We start from the raw sequence: 19,593 nt of genomic DNA on the forward strand, positions 1-19,593 counted from the left end.
GCACACCTTCATGCCTGTTCCCAGTCTTAGGGCAAGTGTTCAGTCTTGCAACATTAAGTATGAAGTTACCTGTAGGTTTCTCATAGATGGCCTCTATCAGGTGCAGGAATTTCTCTTCTATTTCTAATTTGGTGAGAGTTTTTGTCACGATTCTGTGTTGAACTTTGTCAGGTGGATCTCTTGCATCTATTGAAATCATCATCTGGGTTTTTCTTTTCTGAGTCTATTAAAATAGTGAAATACATTGATTTTTTAAATGCTAAACTAACCTTGCATTCATGGGATGAACCCTACCCTCTTATAATGAATTTATTCTTTTATATATTGCTAGATTCAGTTTGCTAATACTTTGTTAAGGTTTTAAGTGTCTCTGTTTAAGAGGGATATTGGTCTGTAGTTTTCTTATAATGACTTTATCTGGCTTTGCTGTCAGGGTAATGGTAACATCATAAAGCAAGTTAGTGTTTTCTCCTCTTCTGTTTTCTGAAATATAATTTATATAATTACTTAGAGTGTTGGGTAGAATTCAACAGTGAAGCCATCTGGAATTTTTTTGTGGGAAGGTTTTAAACTATGAATTCAAGTTCTCGGGCTATTTAGGTTATCTTTTTCTTCTAGGGCAAGCTTTGTTAGTTTGTATCTTTTAAGAAATTTGTTCATTTCATGTAAGTTGTCAAGTTAATTGGCATAATGATGTTCACAACATTCTCTTATCCTTTTAATGTCTGTAGGATCAGGTGTTGGTAATTTGTATCTTCTCTGTTTTTTTTGATTGTTCTAGCTAGAGATTTATCAATTTTTTTAATCTTCTAAAAGAACCAGCTTTTAGTTTTATTGAGTTTTCTCTCTCTTTTTTTAATTGATTTTTTGCTCTTATTTTTATTATTTCCTTGATATTCCTTACTTTGGGTTGTAATGTGGTCTTCTTTTTCTGGTTTCTTAAGATAGAAGCTTAGATTATTGGTTTTAGATTTTTTTCACTTCCCATAGAAGCATTTTAATACTATAAATGTCTCTGTAAGCTCTGCTTTAGCACTGTTAGAAAATTCTGATAATTTTCACGTAAGTTCAAAATATTTTCTAACTGCATTTGTAGTTTCTTCTTTGACCCCTGGGGTTTTTATAAATGTGTTGTTTAATTTCCAGTTTTTGAGGATTTTCTTAACATCTTTCAATTATTGGTTTCTCACTTAATTCCATTGTAGTTAGAGAATTTATTGAGCGTTGTTTTATAGCCCAGAATATGATCTATTCATGTGTTCCATTAAATAGACCTAAGTGGTAATAACTGTTATTCATACCTCATTGTGTGGGTCCAGTATCTGGCACATAGTAAGTACTTAAATAGTAATTATTACAATATGATCTTGTACATTTAAACTCTTTTTTTCTTTTCTCATATGGATTGGATTAGGTAATCTCTGAAGCTCTTTCTAGTTCTAAGAACTCTGAATCTTTAGGATGTAATACTAAATTCCATATTCTGTAAATTTATGCCCTTTCTGTCTTTGAGAACCATGATTCTTAAAGATCCGAAACTAAATTTTATGTTCTGTAAATTTTTGGACTTCTTACAGGGACGGAAGAAGTCTATAGTAGCTGTGGAGCCCAGGAGTCTTATTCAAGGAGCCTTTCAAGGGTGCTCAGTGTCTGGGATGACACTGAAATACATGTATGGGGTAAATGCCTGGAAGAACTGGGTTCAGTGGAAAAATGCCAAGGAAGAACAGGGGGATCTGAAATGTGGCGGTAAATACACATGAACTTGTGTCTTAATTTAGGAGGTGGGGGGAATATCAATAAAGTTATAAATCTTCTCAAGAGAGATAAATACTAGGTCAAAAATCCCATAAAACTTTGGTTTTGGCTTTACTTAAATTTTTTCCCATTTTTATTTAAACTTCTTGTTTATTTTTTCTCCTTGTCAGGAGTTGAACATGCCTCATCTAGCCCATGTACTGACCCCTTAGGAAGTGCTCAAGACCATGCACTCTCTCAAGAATCCTCAGAGCCAGGCTGTAGAGGTAAAACTCATTTCTTTCCTTATGGTCTGAATTACTTGTAATATCTTTGTTGATTTTAAATTTATAAATGGAATATTTAAAATTATTTAAAATTTGAAGTCTTATAGTAAAAAGAAATTAATATCCTACTTCCAATTTTAAAGAGCTTGTTATAAAGATAAGGTTGTATTTTCTGATCATGAATTTGTGATGCAAATGTAAGGAATTTTGTTTCTTTTTCTAACCCTATGCAAGTGGCTCAAATCTGTCTTCTTGAGCCCTGTGTCTGTAGAGTAACCCATACAGAACCCAGCGTGACACTTTTTCTTTTTTTGAGAAAAATACCTGGAAAACCTTTATTTTTCTGTAGGAATTTTTCCTAACAGTGAGCTCTGTATAACTGACCATGTTTGTGGATTTTGCTTTGGGTGCCAGGAAATTTGGAACCCAGTAAAGAGTTCAAATAGAGCAGCGGTGTATAATTTTAGAGCCCACATTAGCTTTCTTTTTTCCCTGGTTTTGACATCCTATTCTAAACTTTTGTTTTCAGTTTATATTTTGCTTTTTTATTATCTGTGTTTTATGTAAGATACTTGAACAGTCTTCGTGGAATGAGATGGGACAGGAATGGATGAGTATGTCCTTATAACTAGATTTTTTTGCCCCTTTCCAACTATATAGCGTCTCTCTAACATCTGGGTGATTGCATATACTCTTGTCTTCACCTCAGTCTACCCTGCTGGGTTTTGGGTGCATATAACCCTCCTTATTGGAGCAGTTAGTTGCTGCTCTGGTCTGTGACTGACTCATGAATTCCTACAGATCAAGTGTAATCTCTCTGCTCCAGAATGATATAAATAGACTCCTGTTATGGAGGTTTATCAGGCCCTTTACCATTCACTTTTGAGCCACAGCACTCTTTGTTTTAAAAAAGAAAGAGGGATGGTGAGAATGGAGAGATAATAGTGTATTAGACTACCAGGCCTGAATGCAATAGCCATGGGGGATGCCTACTCATTTCTATTACTCGTTCATTGAAAAAATACTTATTGAATATTTATCACGTACCAAGCATGGTGGTAGGTACTTGGGTGAGCAGGTCAAACATGGTCCTTGCCGTCATGAACCACCACTTACCTTTTGCAAAACCTTCTCAAGGGAGCTCAAGTATATCTTTGGAAATATGCAAACTTGTCTAAATGCAGAAGAGCAATAACTAGAAAGGGTGTTTCAATTCTGATCCCACAATGTGGACCAGTCTGTTGCAATATGATCTCTACACATCAAATCGGATAACCCTCCTGTTTAAAATTGAGTTCTTAGTTCTCTTCAACATCTTGATATCATATATGAGGCTTACCATGATATGCCCCCATCTGCCCTTCTTGTTTTTTTCCTGTACTCCTAAATCCTCTGAACCTTTTCACTTTTGTGGCCAAGCACATACAGTATTCCAGCATTTCCAAGGGCATAAAGATGATATATGTTATTTGAAGTGTTCTATATTCAAATAAATTTGAGTTAAAGTTAAACAGCATTCTTTTTTGCAGATATCCTCAGAGCTTTTACTATACCAAAAACCATTGTGATTTCTTTAGAGGCAGATATAATATGCTGCTGTTTTCCAAATTTATCAGATCTTAGAAACTCAGTTTTCTCCAGCTTTTGCATGACTAGTATTTTGTGGAATATACTTTGGAAAATCTTTTTATATCCTCAGATTGGAATTCTTTATCCACTTGTTTAATTTTTCTTCACCTTTCAAGGTCTAGCATTAGTGTCACATCCTCCAGAATCTAACCTGATCCTTCCCTGTCTGTTAGATATCCCTCATTTGCTTTCATAGAATCCTGTTTAAGTGAAACCTCTATTATAGCACCTATTACACTGTGTGCACTGTCTTGTCTTTATTTCTTTAGCTAAAAACGCCTTGAGATCAGGATCTGTCTTTAATCCATGTATTCACCAGTGTACACCGCAGTGCCTGGAGCACAGTAGTAGTCAATGTTTATTCAGTGAATCAAGGAGTGTTACTATGTTTCCTGCAAGTTAATATTTCAGATGTTTTCTACCTTTCCACAGTCCGCTCTATCAAGCTGAAGGAAGATATTCTGTCCTGTACTTTTGCTGAGTTGAGTTTGGGCTTATGCCAGTTTATCCAAGAGGTGCGGAGACCAAATGGTGAAAAATATGATCCAGACAGTATCTTATACTTGTGCCTTGGAATTCAGCAGGTATCAAATTCAATAATTGTTATAAAATCTATTGCACATTTAATAATTCTGATAGAACTTGTGAATTAAGCTGAAAAATTATAGTGTATATTGGTTGTTTGGTATTGCTCCTAGTACCGTCTTCTTAATGAACCACCGGCCCTGATTTAAAAGTCTTGATCATATAGCATTCTGTAAGCTAAATTGAGACTGTTACTAGAATAACAGAAATCGAGGATGGTGCATTTTATTGTAAAATGGACAAAAAAGGCATAAACAGCAATTCACAAAAGAAGTGACATAGATGACTCTGTATGTGTATATATGTATGTATTTGTATAAATCATGTAGTCTTATTTAAATTTTTAAAATGCTAATTAAAATAATAGATACTATTATTTTGTCTCTCACATTAGCAAAAATCAAAAAATTGTAACACTAGTTGATATGAGTTTTATGAGATGGGGTTTGCCTTCATAGCTGTGGTAATTAGTACATACTTTCTAAAAAGTAGTTTTGAGCATATGTTTTAGGAATATTTTTGAATGTTCATACTCTTGCCAGTAATTCACTTTTTGGAAGTCTGTCCAAGCTGATACTCAAATTCAGACATCTTCATTGCACAAAATTGAAAATAACCTCAATGTCCACCAAAGTGTGATGGTTAAGTAAATTATGGTATATTTCTAAAGTTGTATATTATGTAGCCAGTAAAAATTGTTTACAAAGTGACTTCTAGTAACAGTAAAAATATTAATATTAAAGCATGAAATGAACAAAATAAGAGTATAAATTCTATGTGTATCACTGTATGTTAACATATAGTGGTTTCAAAACCAGTCAAATAAATACATCAAAAGAAATGCACCAAAAATGTTTACAGTGGTTATCATCTCGGTGTGGTAGAACTCTGGATGTCGTTGACTTTTTCTATTCTCTATTTGCCAGATGTTCTTCCATTTGTTTGGGTTGGGGGGTGTTATTTTATTTAGGCATTTATTTGTTCTTAAAGTTTTGTTTTTTGATTACAAAAGTAGTATGTGCTCAGTGTAACTGTTAAAACAGTAAGTGAAGGCATATAAAGAAAAGTTTATCTCCCTCCATTCCCACTCCCCGAGGTAACCAGTGTTGCAGCATGGTAAGTGTCCTTCTTTACCTTCTTCTATGCCATACGTTTATACATGTGTATAGATGTTTGTTAATAGTTTTTGTTTTGCTTAGTTTTTAGCAAAATGGGGCCCATACCATACACATTTTTTGCAACTTGCTTTTCTCAATCTGTGTATCCCTCCAGGTGAATATAAATCACACTCCTCCTTTTAAAAAAGAAACCTGCGTAATATTGCAGAGTATGAATATCCCAGTTATTCAGCCTTTCCTCTTTTATATATTCAGGTTATTCCCCACCCCCTTAGTCTTACAAACAATGCTTCAGTAAATATTTTGTTTGCATACCTGATGAACTTGTGCTTTTAATTCTAGGTTAAAGCATATATGTATTTTTCTAATTTTAAGATATTTTCTGATTACTTTCCAAAATGGTTATAGTAATTTACAGTTTGACCAGCAGTGTGTGTGAGTGCCCATTTCTTGAATCCTCTTGACCACTCCTCTTTTTAATGTTTATTATTCTGATGCATTAAGAAAATGGCATCTTGTGGCTCCACTTTGTGTTTTCCCCTTTTTGTAAAGTAGAATGTCTTTATGTTGTTGGTCATTTGGATTCTTCCTTTCTATCTGTAGGATCTCTTTTACATTGAGGATATTAACTCTAATATAAGTGTTTGAAATACATTTTTCAAGTATTTTTCTTTCAGTTTTTGTTATGTTTTGCTGTTCAAAAAGTTTTCCTTTTTATGTCCAGTATGCATATATTTCCCTTTATAGTTCCTAGGTTTTCCATTTTGCTTAAGATGGTCTTCCTGCTTGAATATTTAAATTCAAATTCTCATGAATTTCTTTCTAAAATATTTGGGTTTTTTTTCAGGTTGACATCTTTAATACACCAGAAATTCATTTTTGTCCATGCTACAAGTACATTTCTGATGAATGACATTTCTGATGGGTAGCTAATTATTCAAGCAGCATTCATTTTCCCACAGAATCAAAATAGCTGCTTTGTTATTTAATACGTTCCCATTATATTTTGATCCAATTTCTAGACTGTAAAAGATATTTTTAAAATTCACATATAAGAGGACTTTCATAGATTCTTTCAAAAAAATTATTGAGCCTGTACTATGTGCCATGCATGCATTTTGCTCAGGTAAAAATTGTGAGGATTCTGGACATACTCCCTGTACTCTGGGAGTGTACAATATTATGGATCTAAAGAATATTTTCTAATTTGATCAGTGCAGATGTCAAGATGTTTTGTGGTAGTTATTAATATTCTAATGATTTGAATATAACCAAAACACAGGTGGTCACTGCCACGATGTCAGTCAAAAACATTTGAGTCCTTTTATATCAGATTCTCTGCTATATATAAAATATACTCTAATTTGTGAGACAAATCATAAACCTATGAAAGTTTTTTCTAGTATATTTATCCTGTTACTTGTTTATATTAATAAACGACTTTATATAACAGTACTATTAAAAAGAGGCCATAAGTTAACAAATTGTCAGATGATTGTTATAGGAAGTAAATATTATGAACCCTTTATCAATTTTGACAAGAAATAAGCTTTCCTTAACTGTAAGGAATTTTAAAAAGTTACTTATGTTGACATCTCTAATGTGTTTCTTTTATTTTTTCTAATTATAAAAATAAATATGCTAATTGTAAAGAATTTCAAAAACATAAAAATGTAAAGAAAGAGACTAAACTCAACTATAATATCAACACTTGGACCACCACTGTTAACATTAGTTGGGAAGACGATAATTGGCCAAAGAAACAAATAGGCAAGTCACAGAAGAAAATCAACAGATTGCTAATGGACGGAATGTACCAGAATCACCTAACAATCATTTGCTATGTATGCAATGTGTTAATATCCGCTCATTTCATATAGTAACTCACGTAATTGTTAGTGTGGCCGTATGACGTGTAAGAACTATTATCATCACCATTTTCTCCTGAGGAACCTGAGGCACAGTGAGTTAAACACCTTGTCTAAGCTCTCAAACATAGTAAGTGCGGGGTCCCAGATGTGGACCCAGGTGGTTCAGCTTCAGGGTCCATGCTTATGATCACTATGTTGGATTGCCTCTCTAATGTAAAAAGGTGCTCAACTGTAATCTGGGCAAATTTTCACCTATCAGATAGATTAAAAATTTGAAAGATTGAGAAGTTTGATAGTACCAAGTATTAGTGAAGATACATGTGCACTGTTGGAGGCCTTTTCAAAGGGCAAATTGACAATGGCTATTAAAACTTTAAATGCATCTAGATTCTTCAGTCTAGCAAATCCATTGATCAGTATCTCTCCTTAAAGAAATGCACACGCATGTACATAGAAAGACATATACTGGCATATTCATTGTAACATTGTTTTTAACAGCAAAAAATTAGATAACAGGAAAAAATTGGAAACCACCTAAGTGTTCATCCAAAGAGTAATGGCTCAGTCAACTATAATATGTAATTGAATACCATACAGTAGTTAAAAAGGAATGAATTGTTTCTATACGAATTGACATGGAAAACTCTTAGAGACATAGGTTTAAAAAAGTAACTTACAAAACTTATATGTGTAGTGTAATGTTAATCTATATTATGGTAAAATACACATAGATGAAATTTACCATTTTAAAGTGTACAATTCAGTGGCATTGAGTACAATAATGATGTTGTGCAACCATCACCACTATCTAGTTCTATAACTTTATCACCCTAAATAGAAACAGTCTACTCATTAAGCAGTCGCTCCCCATTACCCGCTCCATCCAGTCCCTGGCAACCATAAATCTGCTTTCTGTCTCCCTGAATTTGCCTATTCTGTATATTTCCTATAAGTAGAATTATATGGTATGTGGCCTTTTATGTCTTGCTTCTTTCACTTAACATAGTGTTTTCAAGGTTTACATGAATGCAGCATGAATCAGTACTTCATTTCTTTTTATGGCTGAATAATATTCTCTGTTGGATATACCACATTTTGTTTTTCATTCGTCTGTTGATGGACATTTGAGTTGTTTCCACCATTTGTTCCATTATGAATAGTGAGTGCTACTATGAACGTTCAGGTACAAGTTTTTTTTTGAACACTATTTTTCAATTCTTTTGGGTATATGCCTAGGAGTAGAATTGCAAGGTCACATGGTAACTCTCTGATTAGTTTGTTGGTGAACCACCAAACCGTTTTCCACAGTGGCTGCTCTGTTTTATGTTCCCAGCAGGAATGGATAAGAGTTGAGAGTTCATTATCTTTACATCCTTGACTTGTTAATTTCTCCATCACTTGTTAATTTCTGTTTGTTTGTTTTTTAATAGTCATCTGGTGGGTATGAGGTGGTATCTCATTGTGGTTTTGATTTGCATTTCCCTAATGAATAATGACATTGAGCATCTTTCATGTACTTGTTGGCCATTTGTATGTCCTCTTTGGAGAAATGTCTAAGTCCTTTGCCCATTTTTTAATTGAGTTGTTTGTTTTTTTGTTGTTGAGTTATAGGATTTCTTTATATACTCTGGATATTAAACTCTTATCAGATATGTGATTTGCAAATATTTTGTCCCATTCTCTGGGTTTTCTTTTCACTCTCTGGATAGTGTACTTTGATACACAAAATTTTTAATTTTGATGAAGTTCAGTTTATTTTTTCTGTTGTAGCTTGTGCTTTTGGTGTTATGTCTAAGAACCCATTGCCAAATTCAAGTTCATGAAGATTTACCCCTATGTTTTCTTTTTAGAGTTTTATAGTTTTAGCTCTTATTTTTAGGTCATTGATCCCTTTTGAATTCACTTTTATATCTCCTGTGAGGTAGGGATATGTGCATATCCAGTTCTCCCAGCACCATTTGTTGAAGAGACTATTCCTTCTCCATTGAGTGGTCTTGATATCCTTGTCAGAAATCATTTGACTAAATATGTATGTTTATTTTGGACTCTCAATTCTAATACATTGGTCTACAGGGCTATTATTATGGCAGTAAACACTGTTTTGATTACTGTAGCTTTGCAGTGAGTTGAAATTGGGAAGTGCGATTCCACAAGATTCTTTTGGCTATTTGAGGTTTCTTGCAGTTCCCTATGAATTTTAGGATAGGCTTTTCCATTTCTGCAAAAAAAGGCCATTGACATTTTGATAGGATTGCATTGAATCTGTAGATTGCTTTGGGGAATATTGCCATTTTAACAGTACAGTCATGCATCACCTAAGGATGGGGATACTTTCTGAGAAATGCGTCGTTAGGCAATTTCATCATTGCGTGAACATCATAGAGTATACAGAAGGGGAACAAAATTTGCCACCCCAAAATGTGTCTCGTTAACATGAGGATTGTTTTAGGCTGATTATTTTTAAGAAACAAAAGACTCAAAGTTTTTCTTGTTATCTCCCCCTTAACTGCCTAAAAGAATTCCAATAAAAAAACCTGTTTCAGGAAGCGAGCTATCACCTTAGCATAACATGAACTAGGTGGTAGACAGGGAGGAACCTAGAAAAGCCTGTTTGTTGGGCCCCTCTCTGTGTTCCTGTGTTTCTATGTGGCCAAGCATTTGTTTTCCAAACATTTGCTCCTTTTCACCTGCCTGTGAATTGTCTTCCTTCCTTTTGAAGTCCCTTACTCTCTCCACCTCCAACATCATCTTTTGTCTTTATCTGAGGATGGTATTTAACATGAGGGCTTCAGCCGTTTTGGCAAGTTACTCATTTTCCTGGGTTTCTTCCATGTATACATGTTATTAAACTTTAGTTTGTTTTTCTCCTGCTAATCTGTTTCATGTCAATTTAATTCTTAGAGCAGCCAGAAGAACCTAGAAGGGTAGAGAAAAGTTTCTTCATCCCTTACAGTACTTACACAAACCTAGATGGTATAGCCTACTGCACACCTAGGCTATATGGTACTAATCTTATGGGACCACTGTCATATATGCAGTCCCTTGCTGACTGAAATGTCATTGTGTGGTGCATGACAGTATTGTCTTCAGGTCCATCAATATGAGATGTTTTCCTTAGGTCTTCTTTAATTTCTCTCACCAGTTTTTTGTAGTTTTTTTTGTTTTTTTGTTTTGTGAGGAAGACTAGCCCTGAGCTAACATCTGTTGCCAATCCTCCTCTTTTTGCTGAGGAAGACTGGCCCTGGGCTAACATCCGTGCCCATCTTCTTCCACTTTATATGGGACACCGCCACAGCATGGCTTAACAAGCGGTGCCTCGGTGTGTGCCCAGGATATGAACCCGGGCCGCCGCAGTGAAGTGCGCACACTTAATCACTATGCCACTGGGCCGGGCCCCAGTTTCTTATGGTTTTAAGTGTGTAAGTCATGTACCTCCTTGGTTAAATTTATTCTTAAGTATTTTATTCTTTCTGATACTATTGTAAGTGGAATTGTTTTTGTAATTTCCTTTTTGAATTGTTTATTGCAATTGATTTTCATGTTGCTTATATCCTGCAACTTTACTGAATTCATTTATTGGCTCTAACAACTAGTTTTTTTGTGAATTCTTTAGAATTTTCTATGGATAGGATCATATCATCTGCAAATAGAGATAGTTTTACTTCTTCCTTTCCTACTTGAATGCTTTTTATTTCCTTTTCTTGCCTGATTACTGTGGTTAGGACTTCCATACAATGTTGAATACAAGTGGCAAGAACAGGCATTTTTGTCTTGTTCCTTATCAAAGCGGGAAGTGATTTTTTTAAAAAGTATTCTATATGTGCTCATATATTTGATTAAATGTACAAACTCAACTTTATGTATTTATAAAGGAATTTTTTTAAAGATTGAAATACCCCTGAATGTCAAGAGGAGTTACTTTTGAGTAGTGAGTTTCAGTACATCTTTATTCCACTTTTTATGTATTTTAAACATTTTCCATAGTGAGGACATAATATTTTTAAGTTGCGAAAATAACTTGATTAAAAGAAAAAGGATACTTCTCAACAACAAAACTGTAATCTGGCAATACGATCATAAATTGCCTTTGACGAGGCCTATAAAAATGCACATTGAAATAGTGTGTAATTTTTATTAGCCAAAATACATTTAAGTGGAAATAAAAATTCTCTCCAAGTCATACATTGATAGAAAAGCAGGAAACCAAGATAGATATAGATAAATAAATTAAAAATGCAGAATCTTAAAAACACCAAAAGATGTTTACATGTAACTATACTACCTTGTGCTGTTCTGTAAATGCTCATTGTGTTTCCCGAGTGATTTTATCTGACCTGTCCTGCACCCTCAAAATGTTTTTTACCAGTACTTTACCCAAGCTGTTGCTTGTGTCCCATCCTGTGATATGGTTCTTGATGGTTATAATTAGCATAGTTTTATGTCCTATAATTAGACTTGAACTTTTTGAAGGCTGAGTTGTGGAGCATAGAGTTGAGACCTGTGGTTAGAAAGCTCCAAATAAGTAGATTTTAAATTTGGGTATCCTCAGGTCACCTGACACTAGCTAACTGTAGTAGTGCAGGAGGTGATCTTTTAAGTAGGCTGAAAAACAAGCAAAAACTGAGAGCACGTCTGCAGCACTGTGAATTAGAAGAATGATTTGGGAAATACGAATAAGGGCAAATTTTTAGTATATCAGTTTCATGTACTGAGTAAAAAGTACATATGTTGTTCACTGTAATTATTTTGACCATCCAAGTTTTAAAAAGGAAATAGAAAACTCTATCTTGCAAGCTCAGTGCTTGAGATAATGTCAGTTCATGTGAAAGGCATCTTTAGCTCGAATCCTGGTATTTTTAACATGTATCCTTAAAATGGTTCACGATATTGTAAGGGCGAAAATTAAGGGTAAACTATATTCCTTAAAATCTTTTAAAAAAACTTGTGTTGTCTTTGTATCAACATATATGTTTCATTTTTTCTCTCGTAGTACCTGTTTGAAAATGGTAGAATAGATAACATTTTTACTGAGCCCTATTCCAGATTTATGATTGAACTTACCAAACTCTTGAAAATATGGGAACCTACAATACTTCCTAATGGTAGGATGATTATTTTTTATTTTGATTCTTTTCATGATGTGCCTTCTTAAATTGCTTAAGTTTTATGATTATCTTTTTATAAATTGTTCATTTTATCTTTCTGTCCTGATTTATAACATATTTGGACTTTTGAAGAGAAAGTCTTTGTTTTATTAGTGATTATTGTAGTAAAACTATAATTTCCACACAGTGCCTGTGCAGATACTACCTGTTGAAGATCAAAAACAACTGGAAGTTACATTTACTTTCTAGAAGCTGTTGTGGATCTGGCAGTGTTGGTAAAGTTGCACACTGTGCCAGTAGCTGCCACATGCTCTCCTAGACTCTACCTCTCAGCAGTGGACCTTTCCCAATAGTTTGTAGTATTGGTTGTTAAGAGAGCTAAGTCTTCATTCTCGAATTGTCTCTGACCATATGTTGTTGGACAAGTCTCTAATTCACTCTTGGTCTCAGGCTCCTCGGCTGTGAATGAAGAGGTTGAACGTGATGCTCAGGGATTTGTGCCCCTTTCTCTTGGGCTACAGAGCACCTTTGAAGCATTCTGAGCAATGTGGTGGCTTGATGCATTTAGCATTCAAAGAGCGGGGTAGGGACATAGATTTGGAAGTAATAAATTCATGTTTGTAGATAGTCTCCCAAGAATAGAATGCAAAAGCAGCAACAAAAAGGATTGGGGAGAGAACTTTAGGAAAGACCTGCATTTAAGGGGTATCGCGAGGAAGGTGCATTTAAAGGTGTCCTTATTTTAATTCTTCTGCAAGACCTCTGCTTTTCAAGAAAAATCCCAGATAAGTTATCATGAAGTAATCATTCTTAATATAAATTTAAAATAAGAGGGGTGGAGGGAGGGAGCTATCTGCCTTTTAATGATCTTAGCTAAATAAAATTGAACCAGTTAACAGGAAGTATAATAATCTCAAACAGCAGTCTGCAGACTGTGGCCTGTGGGCCACATTTGGTCTGCTGCCTGTTTCTGTATGGCCCTTGAGCTAAAAATGGTTTTTACATTTTTAAATGGTTGGGAAAAAATCTAAAGATGAATAATATTTTGTGACATGAAAATTGTATGAAATTCAAATTTGTGTCTGTAAATTAATTTTATTGGTATATAGCCACACCTATTTATATGTTGTCTCTACAGCTCCTTATCTTCTACAACAGCAAAGTTGTTCAGAGCCTCTATGGCCCACAATGCTTAAAATATTTACCATCTGGCTCTTTACAGAAGAAGTTTGCCAACCCCTGGTCTAGAAGAACAATAGATTAAAAGTGTTTCAGGGGTATGCTCACAGTGTTTACTTCAGTGGAGTCATCTGCCCTGTTCTCTGTGGTGCCTTCTCTGTTTTTCTGTGTAAGGAAGAGAGGGGGAAAGAGGAACAATCAGTCTTTTCCTTCGTATCTTCCTGTCTGGGAATTTAGAAATTACTTAGTCCTGCTTAGCAGGAGCTTAGTACTGCTTCTTTTTTCCCCTTCTTCTGTCCAGGTTACATGTTCTCTCGCATTGAAGAAGAGCATTTGTGGGAGTGCAAACAGCTGGGCGCTTACTCACCAATCGTCCTCTTGAACACCCTCCTTTTCTTCAATACCAAATACTTTCAACTAAAGAATGTTACTGAGCACTTGAAACTTTCCTTTGCCCATGTGATGAGACGGACCAGGACTCTGAAGTACAGTACCAAGATGACATATCTGAGGTTCTTCCCACCATTACAAAAGCAGGAGTCCGAACCAGGTGTGTGGTGGAGTTCGTAAGGTTTCTATTTGAAGTCTTATTAGTATTCAAATAGAGACTTATCGCAGAGGGGTAATTGTAAATTCTAGACATGGGTAAGTGTAGCTTTAGTATAACATTCAAATACTTTTCTTTATTTTCAAGGCTAGGTTAAAGGCTTGCCTCAAAATGAGAGGAATCACTTGCTTCAGTATACTTTTATTGGCTTTTAAATTAGAAATTCTTATTTAATTGGTCTAGGTTACAGCCCCAATAATCTACAGTTTAAAACTTCCCGGGGAATTTAAATATACAGCCAAGGTTGAGAATCATTGACTTAGAGACAACAGATGAGTCAATTGCTAGTTAAAAGGAACCTGCTTAACTTTTCAATCTACTGTTTCTGAATCTTTTTGTGACCAGTGCACCTCTTTTTAGTTAACATTAATTGTCAAATTCTGAAGGAACTTAAAAGCTGGCCTAGAGTATACTCCTTTTGTACAGAATAATATCAGCAGTGACAATTTTATTAGAAGGTTTATGGTCTTGCATTCTAAAAACAGCCTATTAAATGATAGTTTGTTTTTAATGTTAAAAGAATTAATATTGGTATTATGGAACTAGAAATTAAATTTGTTAATTTTGACCAAAATTGTAAGTTCTAAAATTCCAAAAATTAAGTTGTTACTTCCTTGGGATAAGAGTGAAATATATTTTGAATGTGAGAATTTAAAATTACTGAAACTAAAATCTATAAAGAATAATTGTGATGTTCATCTTTGTGTTAACTTTTTTCTCAACTGCTCCTTTACTTTAGAAAATACTAAGATTATCTTGCTTTTTCATCACATCTCTGTCCTTTTTCCTTCATTTTGTTCATACATAGCCCACGTTGTGCTCTTAATTGATATTAATTGGGGGAGGGGGAGGCAATCAGGTAACATTTCCCTGTTTTCTAATTAGGTGCTTGACAAAATTGGTAGTAAGTAAGCTTCTTTTCTGAAGAAATGGCAAAGTCTTTCTATTTATGTAGCTTCTGAATAGAAAACTGGGATGAATTTTGTTTAATAGCTAATGCAGGAAGCTGAGGAAAGTTCTGTGCCAGTTGTTAAGAGCAGCTGTAAGAGAAGAAGAAGGAGAAGACCTTTTTCCTCAGGTTCTCGGATCACCTACTGTTCTCTTCAAGGTTGAATGGAGCAAGCGGGAAACAGCCCACTTTCCACGTCTTCACCCTAGCTTCTTTCTAATAACCCTTGGCCTCTACAAAATTCCGTTGGTGAAAAAGAGTTTGCTCTTTTCTTATCAAATGGTCAACTTTACTGAGAATTTCTTTAGCCACCAAAGACTCTATTTCTCATAATACTATGGCAAATAAAAGAAACTTGAACAAATGCTCCACAGTAGACGTATTTTCAGACAGAGGTGACAGCTTCTATCTTGATCTCTACTGTAGGAGAAGAGCACATGGAACCCTTTTTTCCTGCTTTCTCTCTCTGTGGCTTAAGAACCCTGTGCCTAATAAAATCTGTTTAAGTCATCCCCTCCAGCACCCTATGTTTTGCCATGCTGCCCCCATTTTGGTCAGCAGGGAAACCTAAATTTTATAGGACAGGGACTTTGTTTTGTTCAGTGTTATTAACCCAGCACTTAAAATAATATCTAGCACCTCCATAGGTGCTCACTAAATATTTGTTGAATGAGTAAGTGAAAGGAAGGGGGAGGGAGTGACAGTTGTGACTGGAAGCAAAGCTCATTGGGTGTTTTGAGACTTGAATAAAAGATTTTTCTAATCTTTTGATTATTATCTCCTGTCTCAAGATAAACTAACTGTTGGCAAGAGGAAACGAAATGAAGATGACGAGGTTCCAGTGGGTGTGGAGATGGCAGAGAATACTGACAACCCACTAAGATGCCCAGTCCGACTTTATGAGTTTTACCTGTCAAAATGGTACGTGATCTTCGTCTGAACTAGATATAGCACATGTCAGAAGAGCGTTAACATATTTTGGATTTCAGATGCTTGAATATCAGAAATGTAGCTGGCCTGTGACTTTAGACAAGGATTTACCTCTAATTTCGTCTTTCCCCATTCTCATATCTGCCTGGATTTTGAACCAAGAAAAAAATTGCTTTATCTTGATAATTTTCTTTCCAAAAATCTCTTCAAAAGCAAGAATCACTGCCGTTTGATCTTTACAGCTGTTGCTCAGCCTTATGTGATATCTAAACTGCTGTGATTTTATTATTTACATAGAAAAGAAATGTCAAGGAAAGGTCATACTACTAAACCTATAAGTAGAAAAACTATTTTAAGGAATTAAAATTTTTTTAGTGGTTATTTTCTTACAGAAACTTTTTGACTCTAGAGTTATAAGATCCACACTAAAGCACTTTTTTCTCAACAAAATATAATGACTAGGTTTGCCCTTTGTTAGTGTGTTTTGAGTGCTCTGGGGGTTCATGCCAGGTCTTTGGGCCCTGAGGATATGTGGTTCTCAGCCATAGTGTTGTCACATGTGAGTTGAATTTTTTTGTTGCTCCTAGTGGTGTTTTAAGTACTAAAGTTTGTGAAGGATTTATACTTTGTCTTCTATTAACATTATACTCACTTCCAGTCCAGTGTGATTTCTTGAGTGTGAGAATAAAGATACAGAGTTAGATTGGTCCTGGGGGAAAAATGCCTATAAACTTACTTATCTCTGTGGATACATTGCTTGCCTATGATATTAGTCACAGTAGGGAAAAGTTGAGAGCCATTATATTAAAGAATAGTTATGCATTGCCTCTACCCTCTGATCCCCAATTTTCTTTCTTTTTTCTTTTTTTTCTGTGGATAGTTCTGAAAGTGTGAAGCAGAGGAATGATGTGTTTTACCTTCAACCTGAGCGCTCCTGTGTTCCCAACAGCCCCATGTGGTACTCCACGTTCCCAATAGACCCTGGGACCCTGGACACCATGTTAACACGTATTCTCATGGTGAGGGAGGTACACGAAGAACTTGCCAAAGCCAAATCAGAAGACTCTGATGTTGAATTGTCAGATTAAAGCTGACGTGGGGTTCCTATTTTCATACACATTGGTATGCACCAAACTGTGAATGCATCCAGCTTTGGAAAACGATGTATAGTCCAAGTCCTCTTGACTTGATTATAAGATAATAGAAAACAGATGACTCGTGAACCACAGTGTGGATGTACAAATGAAAATTGAAGGAAAGAATATGAACTGAGAAATGTTCTTTGGCAGTGATATAGTTCTTAGACATCTTCAGAATGACTAACCAATTTCTCTGAGTGGTGCATAATCTTATTTTGTTTGGGAATAACAAATTGTGGAATATTTTTAAGGAAAACTGTTGTATAAAACTCTACCATAGTAACCTTAGACCTTAGAGAGGTAGCTTTGAGTGAAACCTTGGCTGCAATAGGTGACTTGGGCCAACCCTATGTAGAAGTCAGGGGAGACATCAGTACAGAGCTAAGAGTGACATCAGATGAGGACTGTGGGACCCACACTTGAAGACCCAATAAAAATACTCAACTTTCTTTAAAAGGTAGAGAGTGAAGTGGTCTTGATTTTGATTTTCACTGCCAAGCTAATTCTGTGAAGGATAGAAGCCTCTGGTGCTTTTGCCATGGGCCCCTCACATCAGGGAAAAAGGCCTTCACTGCTGTTCGCACAGTAAGGTGTCCCTTTCACTTTCTGGGTCTAGCCTTCTCAGCTGTGGGTCTGGATGTGGATAAATTAAGGTAAAGGGGCTGAAACTCTGCAAACTGATTATGCACAGAGAAAATCTATGGAGCCCAATAGAACCCCCTCCCAAGTGTCTTGAAATGTTTGTAGAAAACCCACTAAATAGCCCACTTCTCTGGGTGTCACCCTTTATTGCTGCTGTCTCATAGCACGAGCTGTGGTACACAGAAATAGGGGTTCTCCTTTTGTTTTCATTTTATCCCCAAATGGCAGCTTTTCTCCCATTGTCTTATCTTCCTATTTCCCAAATAATTCCTCTTATTTTGTCTTTTACACCAGTTTCTGGAGGCCCTTGTCATTTCAGATAGTCTCTCTCCTTACTCTGGCAAACCTGTGGGTGATTCCACAAAGACACAGTATTACTTAGCTATCAGAATTATGGTAGAAAAGGTTCTAGTATGTTCCTATACAAAGCATTTGAAAGATGACCTCGTTGCCCTAAGAAACTTGAAAATAGGGATTCTGGGGTTGGGATACAGAGACATTGACTGTCTTGCGTATCCACAAGCAGGTCTTCTTATAGCGTTATTCCAAACTCTAGCTGTTTTAGTACTTCTATGAGGATTGCAAGTCATAGGTGTGTTTGGCATATCAATCCATCTCCCTCATCTCCATTCTCAGTTTCTTCCCCACAGAATTTTGAATCAAAGCTTTTATGATGTTGACCAATCACAGAACTTCCTTAGCCTGACTAACCTGACCCTGTAATAGAAATGAGAGAAGTCCAAAAAGCCTCTCAGAAGTTTTAACCTTGAAGGAGTTTTCAATGTCCCATTTTTTTAGATGGGGTGGCAGGTTTTTTTTTTTTTAATAAATAAATGAAAGTCATTTAACTACAATAAAAATTAAAAAGTAGGCCTTTTGAAATTGTGTACTTGATGGTTCTGTCCCTCTGCCTGTAACAAATTTCATTTTTGTTACCGAAAACTGTGTGAAAGAAGTAAATCTGCCCCAATTCTGTATGATTAATTCCATCTGTGTTTGTCATTTCTGACTGAAAAACTTCTTACTTCCAGACCTTGTCTGGTGTGGAGGAAAAACAATTGGATTGTCTGATAAGTCTGCCAATAAACTGTCCAGAAACGTCAGGTGTAATAGTCCCCACTATACGAATTTTATGGTTTGTATAAACACTAACAGTTCCCCTTCTGTAGCTGTATGAAAAACATTGTTGGCGTAGTAGATAAATTGTTATGAAACACCAGAGATAAAAAAATCTGTATCTTTTAACTGAGAACAGCCAATACCGGGGTCAGTGACTATATCAGGATTTCAATTGCATGTTAGTCCACAGAGCTGTCCAGACACTAAATTAATTTGTAAAAGAAAATATTGATTAATTATTGGTCATTCCTCATAAGCGTAGCTGTTGCTATGTGTGTCAGACTATTTGCTTTTTTAAATTTTATTAAAATTATGTAAAATTACATTTTTTTTCCAGGGGAGAAAAAAGACATCAAGAGAAACATCTAAATTATTCTTTCTGTTCTTTTTTGTTTTTTAACCACTTTTGGGTTTTCCTCTTGCAGAAACCACAGAAATATTCCCTTAGAATAAAATAGTATATTTGTATTTGATGGGTGAGTTATTCCTTTTTTTATGTCTTGAAAGAATTTTAAGTATTTTTTTCTGTTTGACCTTATTGGTATTACCCAACAGATGGTATTATTACAGAGAGAGCAGTTTGAGAAAATAAATTATTTGATTTTTACTCAGTCCAGTAAACATATTGTTTCATTGCAAAGTCTTTTCAGTTGTTTTCTTTTTCCCATCAAAAGACTTATTCCAGTTTTTAGTTAA

The 19,593-nt window shown here is 35.3% G+C and overlaps 1 protein-coding gene across 7 annotated transcripts in view; it reads left to right on the top strand.

Moving 5' to 3' along the window:
• Positions 1–19,370, top strand: part of ZMYM4 (zinc finger MYM-type containing 4) — a 149,813-nt gene extending 130,443 nt beyond the window's left edge. For all 7 annotated transcript variants that reach the window (XM_058553641.1, XM_058553636.1, XM_058553640.1 and 4 more), the window contains 7 exons: positions 1,578–1,749; positions 1,929–2,024; positions 4,086–4,237; positions 12,218–12,329; positions 13,813–14,061; positions 15,859–15,988; positions 16,878–19,370. In XM_058553641.1, coding sequence (XP_058409624.1) covers positions 1,578–1,749; positions 1,929–2,024; positions 4,086–4,237; positions 12,218–12,329; positions 13,813–14,061; positions 15,859–15,988; positions 16,878–17,085 — 1,119 coding nt within the window. In that variant the 3' untranslated portion in view covers positions 17,086–19,370. The remainder of the gene's footprint in view (positions 1–1,577; positions 1,750–1,928; positions 2,025–4,085; positions 4,238–12,217; positions 12,330–13,812; positions 14,062–15,858; positions 15,989–16,877) is intronic.
• The last annotated feature ends 223 nt before the right edge of the window (positions 19,371–19,593 follow it).

Source organism: Diceros bicornis, chromosome 13, assembly GCF_020826845.1.
Source record: "Diceros bicornis minor isolate mBicDic1 chromosome 13, mDicBic1.mat.cur, whole genome shotgun sequence".
Lineage (NCBI taxonomy): Eukaryota > Metazoa > Chordata > Mammalia > Perissodactyla > Rhinocerotidae > Diceros > Diceros bicornis.